The sequence below is a fragment of the Rhinopithecus roxellana genome, chromosome 9 (genome assembly GCF_007565055.1).
Source record: "Rhinopithecus roxellana isolate Shanxi Qingling chromosome 9, ASM756505v1, whole genome shotgun sequence".
Classification (NCBI taxonomy): domain Eukaryota; kingdom Metazoa; phylum Chordata; class Mammalia; order Primates; family Cercopithecidae; genus Rhinopithecus; species Rhinopithecus roxellana.
Window position 1 is genome coordinate 124401118 of NC_044557.1, and position 20520 is coordinate 124421637.

The 20520-nt window shown below is 48.7% G+C and overlaps 1 protein-coding gene across 2 annotated transcripts in view; it reads left to right on the forward strand.

The window, feature by feature from the left end:
• FAM167A (family with sequence similarity 167 member A) overlaps window positions 1-20520 on the forward strand; it is a 45363-nt gene extending 24843 nt beyond the window's left edge. For both annotated transcript variants that reach the window (XM_010384583.2, XM_030938142.1), the window contains exon 3: window positions 17366-20520. In XM_010384583.2, the coding sequence (XP_010382885.1) occupies window positions 17366-17629 (264 nt within the window). In that variant the 3' untranslated portion in view covers window positions 17630-20520. The remainder of the gene's footprint in view (window positions 1-17365) is intronic.

Below are 20520 nucleotides of genomic sequence, written 5' to 3' on the forward strand. Positions count from 1 at the left end.
TACAACAAAACTGCGTGATTGCCCTCACTGTTTCCATTTTATGGACGAATAAACTGAGGTCCACAGAAGTCAGGTGACTTGCTTAGGATGACATGATGAGTGAGCGACAGAGCTGGGGCTGGAACTCATACAGAGTAGAGAGCGATGGGGAGAGAGGTAGCAGGTGAGGCTCGTGAGGTGGTCCAACACAGAAGGTTCCATTGGGCATGCTCAAAGAGCAGCGACCAAGGAGATGCTCCAGAAATCATACTGGTTGCAGGATAGAGAATCTCTCGGAGCATTGACTCCCAAACTCTAACGTGCATGTAGGTCACTGGGGCTCTTGTGCAGATGAAGGTTCTGGTCCCTTTGGTTGGGAACGGAGCCTGTGCTTTCAAATTTCCAACAAGCTCTAAGTTGACACTATTCTGCTAGTGCCTGGGCCACACTTAGAGTATCAGGGAATGAAAGGAGGCAAGACCAGGGCCAGGGGATCAATAAGGAACCTCAGAAAACAGACCCAGAGATCCCCAGAAGGGAGCTCTCTGAGCCCTGTCTCTGTCATAGCTGCCCATGTGGCTTGGGGCTCCATCGGTGAATGGGCCTCAGTGAACGGACTCACAGCATCGCACTCTGAGTGGTCCAAGAACCACACTCGTTCAGAAGGTTGCAACTCTGAGGCCCAAAGCAGACCAGACACAGACTGGCAGGCAGGCAGGCTGGACGTGCAGTTCCGCCTGCTGCCAGGATTAGACAGCAACTTGCAAAACCCTTTGATTGGATTGAAAACTGAGAGTTCAACGTTTGAGAACAAACACATTCTGCTCTATTTAAGTCTCAGTCAAAACGTTAAGCTTAATGCCATGGTTTCCCTCATTCATCGTCTTCACTCACTGAAGGCACCTTTAAAAATTAACCTGTTCTTTAACTCAGTAAAAGTGATTTGCATAACCTTTTTCGTTGTATTTTAAGCCCAGAAGCAGATTTTCTCTACGCCTGGGCAAGCCCTTCCTACAGATTTGTTAGGCTCAAGGGCAAATGTGTTGTTTGTTCTCACGTGGCCAAGGAAATCGATTGGAAATCTGCAATTCCCTTAGTCGTGTGGATATTTTCCATAACTCAATGGGAGTTCTGACCACAGGAGAAGGCAGACTCTAACCTGTCCTCTGACCACCTAGCAGCTCTCCCAGAAGGCAGTGGTCAATGTCACCCCATCCAGAGGCAGGCAGTGCTGGGTCTGGAAGCGTTGTCTTAGTCTGCTCCTGCCTCCTGCAAGACCAGCTAAAAGGCAGAATGACTACCTGACCGTGGCTGATTTCTGAGGCTGGGAAGGATCCTAACAGCTCTCAGGGGTCAGCTCTCCCTCTCAGCTTTCAAGGAAATGACTGTCACTCCTGACGCCCTCCAGGGACCAGCAAGTGGATCAGATTTTCCTTCAGGCTAATGTGTTCGGGATACAAGGCTGATGGAGATCCTCCAAGCCTCTTAGAGCCACTCCCAGCTAAGACGGCCTGACCTTGGGCTCCCTGGGCGGAGTTGGGGGTGTGTGGCTCTCTGGCTGTGGCAGGCAGGCCTGCGGCCACCTGACTCCTCCAGGCGAGGCCCAGTCTCTCTGCTTCTGGGACACTGGCTCAAGGGAGTTGCCATTGTGCAGCTGCAGTTCTAGGCTGCTCAGGTCACCAGAAGGTCACAGCCCCAGCTTTCACCTTCCAGGCAGCCAAGTAGCCTGGTTGGGAGTAGGGGGAGGGCACTGCTTCAGGAAGCAGGGGAGCTAGAAAGAGCATGACCTGGAGCTGTGGGATTTTCTCCTCTCTAGCTGAGTCGGGAATTCAGAGCATTCGCACACGCCTCTGCCCAGGCTTGGGTCCATCAGCCAACTCCCTGGGATGGAGCCCTGGGCACTCAGCACAGGGGAGCAGGGACCCTCCTTTCTGTTTTCTCTCTTCAGTCACACCCACAAGTTCCCCTTGCCAACCTGGAAGACAGAGAAAAAGGGCAATACAGTCTTCTGCGTGGTTTATGCAGTGCCAGAATGAACACAGTAACATTCTGGCTTCCTAATGGGCAGTTTGTAGTGAGAAGCCCTGGGCACCAACTGATATTTTTCTTTTAGCTTCACACAGGTGTGTGATCCCTGCAGACACCCTCCTCCTGCTGCCCCCCTCCCCCCGCACCAAGAAGGTGTTTATGGCTGTTAGGAAAAGGGAGGAGAACCTTGACAAGTTTTCATTACTCAAGGCCTGTCACTTAGGTCACAGGAGGCCTGTGACCTAAACTCAGCTGCCCCCCCTGTGGCCACCGCTTGGCTTCGAGGGACCGCCCTTTCCCCGTTAACCCTCTGTCGCCCGTGCTGCCTGCTTGGTATGTCCAGGGACAGCCCTCTGAGGCTGGTGTCATCCATGTGTGCTAAGCAGTATGGCCAAATGGCAGGTCATACTCACCAAGCATCTTTTGATGGGAAATAGGCGATGCAGCCAGGTTGATACCCCCCATCTAGGGAGACTTCCATATACACTATCCTTCGTGAAGGCTTGGAAGTATTTGATATTCCCATCTTACAGCGGAAAGACTGAGGCTCGGAAAGGTTATAGAACTGGGGGACAGAAAGTTTAAAGTGACTTGGCAAAGGTCATATGCAAGGATGTGGCTAAGCCACGACACAGACACACATCACTTGGCTCTGGATCCAGATCTCTTTCCTTTGTTCTAGGCACATCAGATGTCCAAGTCAGGAGGCCCTGAGCTGACAGAAAGCCTGTGCTTCAACCCTTCAGAACAGGATACTTGCAAAAGGTCACACAGCAATGAGTTGCTAGCAATGCCTCGTAACAATTTAGCAGGGACTGGGCAGCTGTACTGTTTCAGGATGAAGATAGCAAGTTGCTCAGAGCCATCAGCAAGGTACTGGCTGAGCAGGGATTTGGTTCACAAGAGAATTTCTAGTCCCAGCCTCTATTCACCCAAGGCTAAGTCTTCTCTGCATAGCCCGGGGCTTTCAGCCTGTCTGGCACCAGCCCTGCAGGAGGAAGATTCCTGTTCTATTCATCTGGGCAGATGAGGCCTTTCGGGAGTTACTAAAGAATTTATAAACAAAAGAACCAGCAAAGGAAATACATCATAACTTGATGATCGTTATTTCTGAGTGGTAATATTATTCTTTTGACATTTCTATAGTTTTCAAAATTCCTAAAATAGGAATATATCATGTATAATCAAGGGGAAAAGAGAATATTAAAAAAACAAACAAAAGTGCCAGCACCAGGCTCTTCTCTCCCTTGCCAATGTACTCAGTGTGCATTCTTCACCTTGTACTCTACAGATTTTGTTTAAGGCATAGAATCTCCTAGAATTAAAAAAATAAGGCCTTCAGTCTCCCAACATTCCTGTTGGATGTGAGAGCTGATGAGGCGGGACTGCTGGCCAGGGAGCTGCAGCTGACCCCAACCGGGAGGTCCTGCCTGCTCTCCCTTTCCTGGCTGTCTTGCAGGGTCAAGGAGGAGGGAGTTGGAGGATCCCCGGGGCAGCACCTCACTGGAATAGCAGCTCATGGTGATCCTGGGGCTGTGAGAGGCAGGCGGGAGTCTTTTCATCCAGCCCCATGTCCATTCAGCAGCCGCCTGGCTTCCACGCTGCGGTGGGGTGAGGCCAAGGTGGATGGGTCAGGGTTCCTGTCTTTGTGGAGTTTCCCTTCCAAGGAGAAGACAGGCACATAAACACAGCGGCACGGTGTGACAAAAGTTTTAATAGAGGTGCAGTAAGTTGAGTTCTGAGATGATCTGGTGAGCTGAGGGCCATGCTGAGTGGATGATGAAATTAACCAAAGGGAAATACGCAAATTCCTCACTTCCTCGGCAGCCAGATCCATGCCTGTCCATGTAATTGCATTAAGCTTCTTATTTCCCATTCACGTTTCTTCTATAATAATATACCCAATTCCTATTATGGGCACCCTCCCCATTATAACAGCACACCACGGTATGGGATAGGGACTACTGGGTGAGGCAATCAGAGCGTTTGCTAAAAGTGCAGATCCCTCCCAGCCCTCTATGGAAATTCAGCTTCCATAAACCTGGGGAGGTGTTGGGGTTTTAACAAGTACCTGCAAGTGATTCTGATGTAACTGGCTCATTAACTGGTCAAGAGTGCTGTCGAAAAAGCATACTGTTTGTAATTAGATTCAACTTCAAGTCAGATTCTACCATATCCTAGTTGTGTGACTTTAGGTAAACCAATTAACTAAGCCTTCTTGGTTTTGTGATTGTAAAATGAGGATAATAAATCCCTACCTGGCAGCTCGTTGAGCAGGGAGGAGGGGAATGAGCAGCATTAGGGCACTGAGCAGTTGCTGGGGCCCTGGGATGGTTGGGTGCTGTGTTACACGTTTATACACATGCCTCACATCATTCAATAGCCACAGCAATCTTTCTGGGTAGGCACGATTACTATCCCCATTTCACAGATGAGAAAACTGAGGTTAAAAATCTTGCCCAAGATCAACCAGCAGAGCAGGAATTTGAACTCAGATCTGCCTGACCTCAAAGCCCTGCAGTGGGTCTGGATTCACCCACAATGCTATAGGAAACTGTGAGGACCCTGGCAGCTGAAGCCCAAAGCATGTTCTTCCCAAGAAAACAGGTACCCGAGTAATGGAGTATGAAGTGACTTTGGAGAACAAAACAGCCTCAAACTAGCCTGGAGGGTGGGACAGAAAATAGATTTGCTTCACTTCCCTTTGGAGGTGCAGGCGGGAAGCTATAGCAACTGCAGGTGCCTGGGAGCCCTAATTACTCCCACAGGGCCCCACTCCAGCAGCTCATGTCCTGCCCTCAGCTCTCCCTCCCTCGAGGTCAGCAGCCTGCTCACGTGTTCTCGCTCAGCATCAGATGTGAAGCTTCCGCGACATCTGTTTCCAAACCAGGGAATAGAGAACCCGAGAAAAGCCTAGAAATCCCACCAGCTGCGCCCCAGGGTCTTCTGAGGGCTCTCAGGTGACCCCAGGGCACTTAGGCCCTCTGTTTCCATAGGACAGTTGTCACCTTGGCTAAAGCTTCCAGTTTCATGTGATGAAGGTCCAGTTCTAGTTCCTGCCTGCAGATGGAGGAGCCCAGCAGCGTGGCCGAGCTCACAGAGATGAGGGAGCCAGTCCTTCCTGCAGGTGCAGTTGAGAAGGCCGTGCAAGGGGGCTCCTGTCACAGCAAGAAGGCAGCCCCTGCTAGGGGTGTCTTCTCCCTCCACCGACTGGCCCAGAGGGCCCAGCAGCGTGGCCAAGCTCACAGAGATGAGGGAGCCAGCCCTTCCTGCAGGTCTTGCCAGCGTCCCAGCAGGAACAGCCATGCCTGGGCCGTGCTCACAGCCTGGCGGGAGCAGCAGTCCTGGGACTGGCTGGTTGGCCTCACGGGACCCCCACTTGCTCTCCAGAGGAGTGGCAGGGAAGTTGAGGAAGGCCTTCGTCCCTAGTGGTGGGCCTGGCCCTCCTCATGTGCAAGCTAAGGACACCCCTGAGCAGGAGGGTCCCCCCCGCGTCTCCAGTCTGAAGTGCTTTGGCATTACCAGCCCTCTGATGTTGGCAACACTTGGTGATAGAGACGATAACACAGCCCTACCCAACCCCGGAACATGCTTGGTGACGTGTGACCGGCAGTACAGTCGTCAGAGATAAGGGAGCACTCAGTAAAGGCAGGTAAAGCTTGGGCTGGGGATCCACACTGAGCCAGGCCATGAGTAGCAAAACAGGTTCCTGCAGGGACCCCACAGCCAGGAGGTGGGGCGAGCGCCACATGCGAAGTGAAAACGTAATTGAATGGTTTGCTGTGTGGTTCTGTGTATGAAAACAGGATACAGTGGAACTAGTAATTCTGGAACTCAATGTCCTCTTCCAAATGTGTGTATATGGGCTTATTTAATTCTCATAAGTGATCAGTAGTGTGCCCATTTAATTATTGTCAATTATTATCAATAAGTGGGTACTATTATGCTCATTTAGCAGATGAGGAAATTGAGACTTAGGTGTGGCGTGGCTTGCCCAGGATGGCGTCACCAGCGAGTTGTGGAGGACTTTGAACCAGGGGCTGCTCCTCTGTCCTTTCTACTGGCTGCCTCTCCATAGGCCTGGGGGCAGCAAGAGATCCCAGAGGGTAGCGGTCAGCCCGGGTAGCAGAGGGAGGAGTGATTTCTCTAGGACTGTCCCAGCCATGGAGACAGGTACTGGGTAATGGCGTGTGGAAAATCAAGACTTGGCTCTGGGGAAATTTAAGTAATGGAATGATTCATTGATTCATTCATCTAACAAATGGCTGTTGAGCACCAGAGCATGCCCCAGGCACTGTGGTGGCCCCTGGAAAACACAGTCTCTATCTCTGGTGTTTTGTCATCTAATGGGAGACACATGATAAAAAATGAAACCGATGCCCACACGTAGGTGCCATGGTGGAGGCTGCATGGAGGGGCAGTGGTAGGAGGCGCCTATGGGGCTGTCATCCCCTCTGCAGGGAGGGGGACAAAGGCTGAGCTGGTCCTGAAGGGTGACAGGTGGAGAAGGGACCACAGGAGAGGGGACAGAGCCCACTGTGGCTGCCCTGTGGGGGCAAGGGCATCAGGGTGGGAGAGAGGAGGCTGGAGAGGTCAAGGGAACAGGAGGGTCCCATGATACTTTGAAAGGTTTGAAGAAGCGGGGAGACCTGCCCATCAGCCTCTTGAGTGGAGACAGATTGAGCGAGGGGGAGGCAGGCAGAGAGGAGTCCCAGATGCTGGGAGCTGAGGTGCAGGGGACCCAGGTGCAGGGGTGGGTGCCAGTGACACTGATCTGGGCCTATCATCACCCAGCCAGCAGCAGTCACATCTCTCCTGCTCTCTCTTGGGCACATAATGCCTTCCTTGGGTGTACAGCTTCCAGAACCCCCTCACTTCCAAGATACAATCTGATGGGAGGGGAGTGAGGTGATCACCATCCTCTCTCTGTGAAGGGCACATGCCACCTGTCCAGAGTCCCTCATGTCATCAGAGGCTGCACTAGGACTGGAACCCAGAGCTCCTAGCGGCAGATCACGGGCTCTTCAGAATGCACCACTGTGCTTCCCAAAGGCCAGCCTCACCCTGGAAGGTGTAGTTTGGCCCACATCTTCCAAGTTTGAAAAATCAAAGGCCTCATCACAGGGGTAGAGCTTGGCTCTTGCTGTGGAGTCCTCGGCAGGGCCCAAAGAGCCTCCTGCTCTCTGCCCAGCTCTGGGGCTGTCGTCTCTCCCTCCTACTAGACTCAGGATTCCCCAGGGGGCACAGGAGCCCCTGGCAGGGAGGATCCCTGGAGGACTGGCTCAGATGGACTCGTCTTGCTGTCTCCTTCCTGCTTGCTGAGTCAGCCCAGTGACAGGAGCCATTGCACCTGTCCCCCTCCCACCCACAGCCCCTGGCCAGGGGCCCGAAAGAGAACCCAGGACCAGCCGGGCTCAGAGTCCCCGCCCTGCAGGCCCCAGGCTGCAGAGCGTGCCTGCGGCCTCCACTCGCCAGGAGAGTCAGCTCCAGCTCCCTCCCGCTGGGCTGCAGCCTCCCAGAATCGAGACCTCTGCGAAACAAGCTCCAGCCTTCCCCTGGAAATGAATTCACAAGACCAGCCTGGTTCCTCGGGGTGTTTGCGTTTCTTTCTTCACATTTCCCCGGAACCTCCGGTTGCCCTTCAGTGGCGCACTTGAAGGGCACTCCTGCTTTCTTTCCTGCCAGCGTTAATCTGACTCTCTCAGGGACCAAACCCGACATCATGTAATACAATTTTACCCAGGCTTCTAAGTGGATTCTCCTACACAACACTGATGAAAATAATAAGGCAGACCTGCAGGTGAAGTTAAATAAGATAAGGAAAGTGATTACACAAATTGTTTCCAGGGTTCAAGAACTGTAAGTCTCATTCCCAAATCGTGGGACAGTGGAACATGTTCTGGGCCTGCACATACAGCTGGCAAAACAGCCTGGATTTTACACGCAGCCTCTTTTCAGCATGCATCAGAGACTAATTGTAGCTATTAGGCTGGGATAGGAGAGATAAGAGCCCGAGACGAAGGGACCAGACAAAATGCCCTTCGCCACTTGGGTTTCTGTCTGCTGCCCAGCTCTGGGCTAATTACCATGCTGTCCAGGACAGCACTCCCTCGCCTCTGGCTGGCCCCTGTGCACTGGGATTTCTCTCAAGCCAGCTTTAAAGATGCATCCAGAAATCTCTGCCCCAAACGTGCTTTCAGATTTGCTGCCATCACAGCCCTTATTTCACCAAACTAAAAGAACAGAGGGTTCCATAAGCCAAAGTGCACACAGCCACATTCTTCAGAGAATGGAAGCATTAGATGACAGAAAAAAGGCAAATTATTAATAGGGCTTCAGGTAAGACTTTTGTTGGAAAGGGGAGGATCTGTCTGGCGGTCTGTGCATTGCCTTTATTTTAGGAAGCAGAAACCATGGTGGGTTAAAGGTAATGCCTTCATAGAGTTGCTGCTTGTGCTCCCAATGGTCTGACAATTACATATCTTTTTTTATTTTTTATTTATTTTATTTATCATACTTTAAGTTCTGGATTACATGTGCAGAATGTGCAGGTTTGTTACATAGGTATACACATGCCATGGTGGTTTGTTGCATCCATCAACCCGTTACCTACATTAGGTATTTCTCCTAATGCTATCCCTCCCCTAGCCCACTACCCTCCAATAGGCCCTGGTGTGTGATGTTCCCCTCCCTGTGTCCGTATGTTCTTGTTGTTCAATTCCCACTTATGAGCGAGAACATGCGGTGTTTGGTTTTCTGATCTTGTGATGGTTGGTTGAGAATGACGGTTTCCAGCTTCATCCAAGTCCCTGCAAAGGACATGAACTCATCATTTTTTTATGGCTGCATAGTATTCCATGGTGTCTGTGTGCCACATTTTCTTAATCCAGTCTATCATTGATGGATGTTTGGGTTGGTTCCAAGTCTTTGCTATTGTAAATAGTGCCACAATGAACATACGTGTGCATGTGTCTTTATCATAGAATGATTTATAATCCTTTGGGTGTATGCCCAGTAATGGGATTGCAGGGTCAAATGGTATTTCCACTTCTAGATCCTTGAGGAATCACCATACTGTCTTCTACAATGATTGAACTAATTTGCACTCCCAACAGTGTAAAAGCGTTCCTATTTCTCCACATCCTCTCCAGCATCTGTTGTTTCCTGACTTTTTAATGATCGCCATTCTAAGTGGTGTGAGGTGGTATCTCCTTGTGGTTTTGATTTGCATTTCTCTAATGGCCAGTGATGATGAGCATTTTTTCATGCGTCCGTTGGCTGTATAAATATCTTCTTTTGAGAAGTGTCTGCTCATATCATTTGCCCTTTTCTTGATGGGGTTGTTTGTTTTTTTCTTGTAAATTTGTTTAAGTTATTTGTAGATTCTGGATATTAGCCCTTTGTCAGATGGATAGATTGCAAAAATGTTCTCCCATTCTGTAGGTTGCCTCTTCGCTCTGATGATAGTACATGCCCTTTTTTAATATTTTAATTCCTAAAATCTTTGGGTGGTTTTAGACCCATAGACATCAGTCCCTGGGATCAGAGAAAGTATTCGAGCAGATCTCATTGGCGACTAAGAATAAAAGTATTTGCTTCCCTTGAATGTGAAGAAATCACTCAGAAATCACTCAGGCCAAGCAAGTGAACACAGATCAGCCAGGGGATGTTGAGTAAGGACGCAAATTCCACACAAATGTTGCCTTTCCCAAATGCATATCCTACAGTACAGCCTTTGCGAGGGACAGCATGAAACCTACACTGGGAGTTGAGTCACCCCAGCCAGCATCTCAGGCCTTTGGCAAACAACAAAATACTTTTTTTTTTTTTTTTTTTTTTGCCAATTGGTCCAATACCCTCCTTCTGTGGCCTCCATCTCCAGTAACCCCACAGAGAGGCCCTTCTACCTCTCAGACTACTCTTCAGGGTCTCGTCAGCTTCCAGTGCCACTCGGGCTAGAGACAGCACCACTGAGACCACCCTCCAACCGTCCAGGCTGGGCCCCCATTCCCCAGCGCCTGCAGCCACGCTTGCTACAGGCAGGCTGACCAGCCATCTCTATCTGCCCAGGACTAAGGAGGTTCCCTGGATGCAGGACTCTCAGTGCTAGAACCAGGTAGGTCCTGGGCAAACTGGGTTGAACTGATCACTCTAAATTTGCAGACTCTACTGTTGTTTTTTTAAATGGTGGTAAAATATGCATAATATAAAATGTACCATTTTAACAATTTTATATGTACAGTTCACTAAGTATATTCACATTGCTATGCAGCTGTCACCACCATCCATCTCCAGAACTTCATCCTCCCAAATGGAAACTCTGTGCTCACTAAACACTAACTCCTCATCCCCTCTCCCTAGCCCCTGGCACCACTGTCCTGCTTTCCATCACTATGCATCGGACTACGCTAGGAACCTCTTCTAAGTGGAATCCTACGGTATTTGGCCTTTAGTGTCTGGCTGATTCACTTAGCATAATGTCCTCAAGCTTCATCCATATTACAGCATGTGCCAGAATTGTCTTCCTTTTCAAGGCTGAATAATATTCCACTTTATGGATAGACCACATTGCGTGGATCCATTCATCCGTGGAGGGCACTGGGTTGGTTCTGCCTATTCATGATTGTGAACATGGATGTACAAATGCCGGCTCTAGCTTTTGCCTTCCTTTGTTTGGGGTGTGTACCTGGAGTGGCATTGCCAGGTCATATGGTAATTCTGTTTAACTTTCCAGGACCTGCCATGCTGTTTCCCACACCTTTCCTACGGCTTTTTTTATTCCACCCAGCTCCAAGGTAGGAGTCAGCTCTTCTGACTCCCCAGGAAAATCTCCAGGTACAGAGAGACCCCCCAGCAAACCACTGGCTTGATGCATTAGACTTTTCTATGATCTGAATGTCCTCAGCTGACCTTCCCCTTGCGTTTTTCCTCTCTGGGCCCTTCTTCCAGGGCCTCCTTGCCCGTCTCCTCCGGCCCCCTTGCCACATCCTCCCCTCACCAAGTAAAGCTTAGAAGTAAGGAAATCTCTGTCCTCTTCCAGAGCCTTTTAATTACTGTCTTTAGTGAGTTAATCCTGCCCTCGGGGGTTTGCCTTCTACCTTGAGAAACAACCTGGCTCGCTCTCTCTCTCTTTTTTAATTGGTCTTTAAAATGTTTTCAAAAAGACTTTATTGAGATAAACTTTACATACCATACAATTCACCCATTTGAAGTGTACAATTCAGTGGTTTTTAGTCTTTTCAGCGTTGTGCAACCATCATCACATATAATTTTAGAACATTTCAACACTTCACCCAGGTGCCGTGGCTCACATCTTAATGAGTATTCTTGTCTGCCTCAAAAAACCAAACATCTGTAGCACAGATCACAAGCACAGCTGTTTCAAAGGGGCCACGTGTGGCTGCCGCCCTTCACTTCTTCCAACCCTGGTGGGGACCCCCTGTCACCACAGTGCTCTGACAGCCCCCGACCAATGACATCTCTTCCCTTTCAACAAGTTCTGTGCCCTGATTATGGGGTTGCTGGGATTACAGGCTGCACCTCTGAGAATTCAGCAAGTGCTTTTGTTCTCAGACAGACACCAGGCCACGCTGGGAGCAGGGACTGGAAATCGGCACATCCTACGGTAGAGCCTTTGCCAGGGACGGCATGAAACCCACACTGAGAGCTAAGCCACCCTGGCCAGCTTCTCGGGCTCTTTAGTGAGGGCTTAAAACTGGGAGGTCCTCGCTGGGTTCCATGTTCTGTGCTGTGGCCTGGAGAGAAAGGACTTAAGTGATGGAGCACCTCTTCCTTTGATTTGGCCAGCATGGTTCATATTTTCTGGCATGCTATTTGTTGTCGAATTTCATTCTCATTGTCCTTGGAAGAGGTGAGAAGAGACCTTATCTCTTTTCTACAGATGAGGACACAGAAGTTCCAGGTGGCAGTGAGTGAGGAGTGGAGCTCAGCTTGAACCTGGGTTCTAACCTAGGGCTGTGGATGTGCCTTTTCTGCCACCCCTGGGCCCAGCTCACCTCTGAGCAGACAGGAGCCCAGGAGAGTCCTCCCACTCTGGATACTGACAGGCCCAAGTGTGGTCCAGATGCCACCATTCATAGGCTGGCTGACCCTGAGCAGTTCCTTAACTTCGCTGAGACAGTTTCCTTGTCTGTAAGACAGACTGAAATCATACCTGCCATCTAGAGTTGTGGGAAAACGCGATGGAACAATCTATGTCAAACGTGTGCGGCCACAGCCAGGGCTGTGTTGTCATCCCCGCCTCCAAGGGGCCCCTTGGCAGAGCTTGAAGGGAAAACAGGAGGAGGGACGCCAGCCCCGGCTCAGACCTTCTCTCCTGAACTGGCACAGCCCTCTGTGCCTTCCCTGGCAACCGCCATCCTCCCGACTAACTCCACACAGGACCAGCAAAGACATATGTTCATTGCAAATCTCTAAAAAGATTAATTTATAAAAAGCTTCTTAGTAATCAGAAACCAGAGGGCGTTATGCTAAGCGAAATAAGCCAGTCATAAAGGACGAATACTGTGTGATTCTACTTCTGTGAGGTTCTTAGAGTAGTCATATTTATACAGACAGAAAGTAGAAGGGTGGGTGCCGGGGGCTGGAGGAGGGGAATGGGGAGTTAGTGTTTGATGGGTGCAGTTTCTGTTTGGAAAGATGAAAAGAGCTCTGGAGACGGATGGAGGTTGCGCAATAACGTGAATGTACTTAATTGCCACCAAGCTGTACACTTAAAAATGGTTAAGATGATAACTTCTATGTTGTATGGATTTTATCACAACTAGAAAAAAATTCTGGAAACAAATTAAGGCTCTTAGCCCTGCACACTTTGCTCAGATTTCTTCAGAGGCTGTGGGAACTTGTGCGGATTTGGTTCAATTACAGCAGAGTGACCTCTTAATCGGGGCTCAAGTTAGTGTTTAAGGTGCAAAGTCACCTTTGCAAAATGCCTGTGTGGCCCAGGGATCAGCCAAGCGTGGGCGCAGCACAGCCAGAGCTCCCGCAGCCCGGGAACAAACCCTGTTCTTTAGGGCAGGAGAGGGATTTGTTGATTTGTGTGCAGAGGTCCCAACACAGTGTGTATTGTGAGCATCTAAATGTTAGAACCCACAGTGCATCCTAGCGAGATGCTCACACTATGAGACGCACTTAGAACCAAAGCCCACTGAGGAAGTTGCGATTCCCAGCCCCCTCCTCATGTTCTCTCAGGGCCCAAGCAGGGAGACTGGCTGGAATCGCCATCCCTATTGAAGCTGCAGCTTGCTTTCTCTTTTCACCCTTACGCAGAATTGAATGCATCTGCACAGCAGGGGCGTGCAAGGCAACGCCATCCAGGCGGCCTTTGTCCAGTCCATGGAAACTGACACAGGCCTTACCGTCAGCCCTCTTTCTAGCTGCCTCTGATGCGTCTTAAAGCCTAAATTGTTCTCTGACCTTTGACCAGATCTGTCAGCCACAGAAAAACAGCCCCTTCCTGCTGCCCCACAGAGATGTGTCCACCACAGCCTGTGTCTCACAGTCTTAGACACCTGGCCACACCCCACATTCCCCGACTTTAAAGGATCTTTTCACACCAAAGATGCAATTCCTGGGGCCATAGCTCAAATCTAAGCCATAGGGTTCCTAGTTTTTCAAAAAGATCTATTTTCAAATTACAGAACACTCCAAAGAGAAGTGACAGATGACTGTATTTAGGCAATGGGTGTTCGCAGACAATATCTTTCAGGCAGGTTTGACCCCCATCTCCTTCAGAAGGGTTTAGGTAGCACCTAGCTCAGTTCCAGGCTCAGTTAGGGACACCATAAAAAAACAAATGACCAGCCACCCTATCATCATTAATTGGTGCCATTCTAGATCAATAGAATCTACTTGGCAATAAATTTGAGTTTATTCAATCCTTGAGGCCCAAGGATTGAAAAGTAAACTAATGAATGTGGCTATGAACTTTAATCCCAATTTTGCCATCAGATACCTTGCTGACTCCCAAGTAAGACTTTCTATCTTGATTTTTCTCATATATGAAAACAGGAGAAAAGAGATCTGTACAAGTGCATAAAAAATGAGAGAAAGAGAAAAAAAGAACATAGAGATGCTCGCTGGCAAGGTCACTTCATTTTTCTACCCAGCAATGTGCTCTATTATAAACCTAACAGGGAGAAAGTGAGAACATTGCCTTCATTTGCATAACTGCAGGGCATCTCAGGGCTCATTCTTCTAAATCGGTTTGGCTCCAGGCACTAGGTAAATGGCACTGCCGATCATGTCCAGCACGTCACAGAAATACTTAAACAATAACCACTTACAAGTACAGACAGAGGAAATAGTGAGAAGGATTCAGATCTCGAGTCAAGTAGGAGCAGTTGGCAACCTATCTCAGTGACAAAGTGTTGCTTACAGAAGGTGCTCTGCACTAAGCCAGTCCCTTTGTACCACGTCACAACTGAGAAGCCAGCCCTCTGAGCTCCAGCTAGCATCCTGACTGGTAAAATACGGACCCAGACTGTCCTGCTGGTACCTCAGGAGTGGCTGTGAGGCCCATCAGGCTTAAACATGTGGATGGTGTGAGAGGAAAATACATCTTAGGACTCCAAAGTCACTAAGCCAAAGGGAAAAGTCAAACTGGGAGCTGCATCAGGCAAAGCTGCCTCCCATTTTATTTCTAAATAAGATAGCTGCAAAGATAAAATCTACATACCTCCCTCACAAATGACCCACAAGGAACTTCCCTTTGGGCCCCTAGATCTGTACCCTAAAGCAGTTCTGTTGAATTTCACCCTGGCAAAGGAAATTGACAGCTGATCTTCTCAGGTGTGAGACAAAGGCCAGAACGCGGTCATCCCTCTGCTCACCTGAGACGAATGAATATCTGATTGCTTCACGTGCCCTGTGTTTCTGTTATCTTCTATAAAAATGCAGATTCAGTGAGCCAGACTAAGGCATAAGTGACTTTTCCTCTACTCTAAACACACAGGTAAATTGTGTATTCGGTGGATCAAAGACTGATCAACCAAAGGCTGATCAAAGACCCAAAAGGATGCAATCGTTTGTCTCTTATCTACCTACACCTTTAAAAAATTTATTCCTCTTCCCCCAATATTCACTCCTTCCCCTTTAAATATTAAGGCCCTCAAAATCATCTTTGAGGAAAGTTATAGACCTGCCTCCCAGGCATGCGTCCTTAACCTTGGCAAAATAAACTTTCTAAATTGTTGATACCGGTCTCAGACACTTTTGGTTGACAGTGGGTTTGGGAAACTGGGAGTGTGAAGCCAGGTGAGAAATTATTATCACATCTCTTTGTTAACAGAAAACACTCTGTAAAAAAGAGGTCTATTCTGAGCCAATATAAGTGACCAGGGGCCAGGGAACAGTCTCATGAGGTCCTGAGAAAGCTTGCCCTACCTAGGTGGTCCAGTTACAGTTTGCTTTTACACATTTTAGAGAGACAGGAGTTACAAGCGAAGACATAAATCAATTCACAGAAGGTATACATTGGTTCAGCCTAAACAGGTGGGATATCTTGAAGGTGCTTGGAGGGTGGGGGTGCTTACAGGTCTTAAGTAGATTCAAAGATATTTTTATTGGCAGTTGATTGAAAGAGTTAAGTTTTGTCTAAAGACTTGAAGTCAGGAGAAAGAAATGCTTAAGACAAAGGAGGGTTGTGGAGGCCAAGGTTCTTGTTATGTAGATGAAGCCTCCAGATAGAAGCCTTTAGAGAAAATAGATGGTAAAAGTCTCTTTTCAGACCTTAAAATTGCCAAACTCTTATTTAATCTCTCCTAGATCTTGGAAAGGCCTAGAAAGGGAAGGCTTGATTGTATTAATGGAAATGCCCTACAGATGTAAATATCTCCCACAAGAGATGGCTTTGCAGGGCCATTTCAAAATATGTCAAAGAAATATATTTTGGGGTAAAATATTTGTATTTTCTTCAGGGTTTGCTATCTGTTATGTGATGCTATACCAGAGGCAGGAATTTGGTATCTTATTGCCACAAAGAGTCTGTGTTGTCAGTCTTATGAGCTCTGTTTCAATGTTAATGCCAATCTGCTGTGCCTAAACTCCAAAAGCAAGGTGGGTATAACAAAGCATGTCTGAACTCCATCCCATCAGGGCTGGGAAATCAGTTTTCAGGTTTCTCTGGGGTCCTCTTGATTAAGAGGGGGCTTGTTCAGTCAGTTGGGGGGCTTAGGATTTTATTTTTTGTTTACACGTCAGTAGGAAACATCAAGTCAGTAAAAATATTAGGAACTGAACAATGACATCACTTGGACTCGGGAAGGGGAACATCACACATCGGGGCCTATCATGGGCGGGGGAGGGGGGAGGGATTGCATTGGGAGTTATACCTGATATAAATGACGAATTGATGGGTGCTGACGAGTTGATGGGTGCAGCACACCAACATGGCACAAGTATACATATGTAACAAACCTGCACATTATGCACATGTACCCTAGAACTTAAAGTATAATAATAATTAAAAAAATATGTTAGGAACCTTCTACAAGGTCACTAAGCACTCAGCTAGCTCCATACAGCATACTGCAGCTCGTCCTTGAGCAGCAGCAGAACTCAGTTGTCAGTCATTTGGGCTCTGGAGTCCAGCTGTCCAGTTTCCTCAGCCCAGCTCAGCTGTGGATGAGCTTTGTGAGCTGGCACAGCTAATTCCCTGGCTGTGCCTCTGCGTCCTCCTCTATAAGCGGCGGGATGGTGACGTCACTTCACAGCTTGTAGTGACGGTTAACTGTTGCATGTTAATAGACCCAAAGGGCTTAGAACTGTTTCATAAGAAAACATCCAGTACCTAGGAACCCAATTTTTGTTTGGCTGTTTCAAAGCTTTACTAAGAAATATTTCAGACTTTCTAAAACGTTTAAAGAGTAATGTAACAACATGACACTCCCCAGCGTAAGAAAACATGGCCATCACAGTCAAAGCCCCCATATACCTTTCCCAATCACAGTCCCTCCTTCCCACCTAGAGGCAACCATGCTCCTGAATTTGATAGCTGTCACCCTGTGCTTTCCTTTATACTCTTACTTCATCTGAATGCAACTCTAAACAAGGAGAAGGCACTGGAAGTATCCTCAAGCCAGGACGAATATGCATGTCTTTCAGAAAGATTTAGATATAGCAACTAGCCTAGCACAAAGTATTGTTCTGCAAGTACACCCTCATTTGTCACCTTGCTTTCTGTGTCTTTTCACCTCCCTGAGCAGGGAAAGTGCTCATATTTCTAGACGGACCAATTAATGATCTAAGACATTAGTCAGGGTCCTGCTAACCAGTCTGTGCCTGTCAGGGACTCTGGAGCCACTCTCTGCTGACCCTGCCTGCTCCCCCTCCCTTCCAGACGGAGATGCGGCTGCAGGACCAGCAGCTGGCCAGACAGCTCATGCGCCTGCGCAGCGACATCAACAAGCTGAAAATCGAGCACACCTGCCGCCTCCACAGGAGGATGCTCAACGACGCCACCTACGAGCTGGAGGAGCGGGACGAGCTGGCCGACCTCTTCTGCGACTCCCCTCTTGCCTCCTCCTTCAGCCTCTCCACTCCACTCAAGCTTATTGGTGTGACCAAGATGAACATCAACTCTCGGAGGTTCTCTCTCTGCTGAGGAGCCCTCAGACTGGGCGGAGGGGCTGGAGCAGAGGGCTTGGGCTGGAGGGTGTTGGAGGAAGCTGAGGCCAAGTGACTCCAGTGGGCCTCCCAGAGGCAGGGGTCCCTGGGACTGGTGACTCAAGGGCCCCAGGACCTATTCAGTGGTGCTCTCCTAGGGGCCCTGCATGTGGGTGCCAGTGTCTCTGTGACTGGCTCTTGCTTAATTCCCAAAGAGCTCTGCAGAAGGGCCGCTCCAACCAGATGTTAAATGAGACCTGGGTTCCCACCATAATCCATCCCTCCATGGTCACGTTCCTGTTTCCTGGAATCACTGGTGCTATGAACTGGGATTCCCAAAGGGAGGCTACCCCACAAAGCTGTCGTTCTTGCAGAAGGCTCTCCCACAAGGGCCTTGGGGAAATTAGATATGTCACATGTGCCTGTCTCACGTGCTGTTGCTGTCCTCTAAGTATTGTCTCAAATTCACCCTAAGTACATGACTCAGCAACATTGACAGGGACCTACTAGGAAAGGAAAATCAAAAGGCATGACAAATGGGCACTTGGAGATGCAGCCCCAATGGCTGGCAGCCAGTCTTTTGTGAGCCTGAGGCCCAGGCTGCTGTCGGTCTCCCACCCTGGCACTACAAGGCTGTGTAAATTGTCAATTCTGGCGTGTGCTGGGACATGTGATGGGGACACTAGCGTAGCTTGGGTGCAACAAACACAGATGTCCCCATTGTCTCCCCTGGCCACATGCATCTCCAAAGAGCCTCTTCACTGCCACCCACACCCCAGGGTGACAGCCTAGGAGACCAATGGTGACTGAACCAGGCAGGTCCTGAATGCATTTTCCATAACTGAATCTCCTGGAGGGGCGTGACCAGGGCCTCCTGATTGGATTCTGGTGGTGTCACCTTACTGCCCTCTCCAGAAAGACAATCGAGGGAGCCCAGAGGCCCATCCTGAGCCTCCTTTTAGATTTTGTGCCTGACCTAAACAACTAGTTTTAATCCAATAAGACTGTTACTGATGTGTTGTTCACTTGTTAATAACTGAGTTTTGTCCAAATAGGGAAGCCACTTGTGCAGGTCAACTACAGTGTGTAGGATTTGATTTTAAGAGTTTATCCCTCACAACAGGCTTAAGGATCAGCAAGTTAAGACCCCAGCAGGTTAGGGAGGTCAACCTGGGGTCATGCCACATGGCAGGAGTTCCTCGGCCAGACTGATCGAATCCTAAGATCAGAAGTGTTTCTGACCTTTGATGTCATCTAGTCGAGTCCTCTCATTAGTAAAGGAGCAAAGTGAAACCTGGGGGAGAAGGACTTCCCTCAGGTTGCACAGCTCTTTAGGCTGTAGAATATTGATGTGTGAAACCATTGTTGATAATGCCTAGTAGATCACATGTCAATGAACTTGAACCCCAAAGATGGTCTTGATGCTTTGCCAAACCCACACACTGCCAACCCCGCCACTCTCCACCTCAGCCCCCACCACATCTCCCAGAGTATTGCAATTCAGAACATTTGGGTCAATATGGAGCAAGGCATGGACAGTGGCCCCACAGGGCATGTGTCACTAATCACTGTCCCATGGTCTATGCACGGCGTCTGGCTGCTCTGTCTACTGTGACTTCTTCCTGTGTAATCTCAGTGGGGCCTGTGTCCACCCACACATCATGACCCACATAGGGGAGAGGTTCCTTTTCTTTTGTGGGCTGAGAGTAGGACAATGCAAATGAAGGATCTCTAGTAGACAGAAAAGAACTTGGTCTCTTTTTTATAATTTCAAAGAGCCAGAAGTTCTACGCTACCTTCAAAGTAGGTAGAACAACACAGCTGAGATCTACTGTCTGCCGTGCTCCATGCAGTGAAGTCTGCAGGCCTGAGGACCATGCACTGCTGTCCTTCCTCAGAGCTCGGCACAAACACTGCCAAGTCCTGAAGAGGCATTCCTTTCCTGCCAGCCTCCTTCCAGATGAGCCCTTGAGGTCTTGGGCTGCCCTACACACACACACACCCACTCACATGACAGAGAACACACCGTAAACATCCTTGAGCCCATGCAGGAAAGCCCATCCCATATTCTGAAAAAAATGCCAAATTAGGTTTTTCTCTCTTTTAGAGATCAGTCATTACAGTAACCGAAACCATTGGGTTCAACTAAAACAGAAAGATTTAGTTGAATATAGTCAATCCAATTAAGTTGGATGCAACTGAGTGATTTAGTTGCTCAGGTAACCCAGTGTTTGCTTGCTTTCTTCATTCTCTGGGAGGAAACTAAGATCAAGACACATGTTTGGGGATAGGTTAAATGTCTGAGCTATTTTGCTCAGTTTATCCTAAGAGAACTTTATTATGGGATGAGGAGGTGACCCCGGATGAGAAGTGGAGGGGACAGCGATGTTTTCTAAGCATCGTCCAGTGTTGGCTGGCTTCCTTACTTTCCACGGTGAACACAACGAACCACATTCATTCAGCTTTGTGAAGTCCCTCTGTGGATCTCTGAGTCAGCAGCAACATTGGCCTAACCTCCATCCCACCCTCCTGGCTCACCACATGTGTACAGTGCTGTTTGCAGTTGTACTCATCATCCATCCATCTCTCTGCCATCCCCAAGCATCCCCGGGCATAAAACGTGAAGTCTCCACCAACGCTGCTGTGTGTGGTCGTGTCTGATGCCTTCAGGGGCTCAGTAGCCATCGCAGAGGCCTGGAGGGCCTGGGCAGGCTTGACAATGCCTGACCGAGTCCAAGACCCACTCCCTGTAGCAATACCAAGTGCTATTACATAATCGATGGACAATTTATACTTTTATTTTTTATGATTATTTGTTTCTATATTGCTGTTAGAAAAAGTGAAATAAAAATACTTCAATAGAAGATACCCATATAAAAAAAAAGGAGA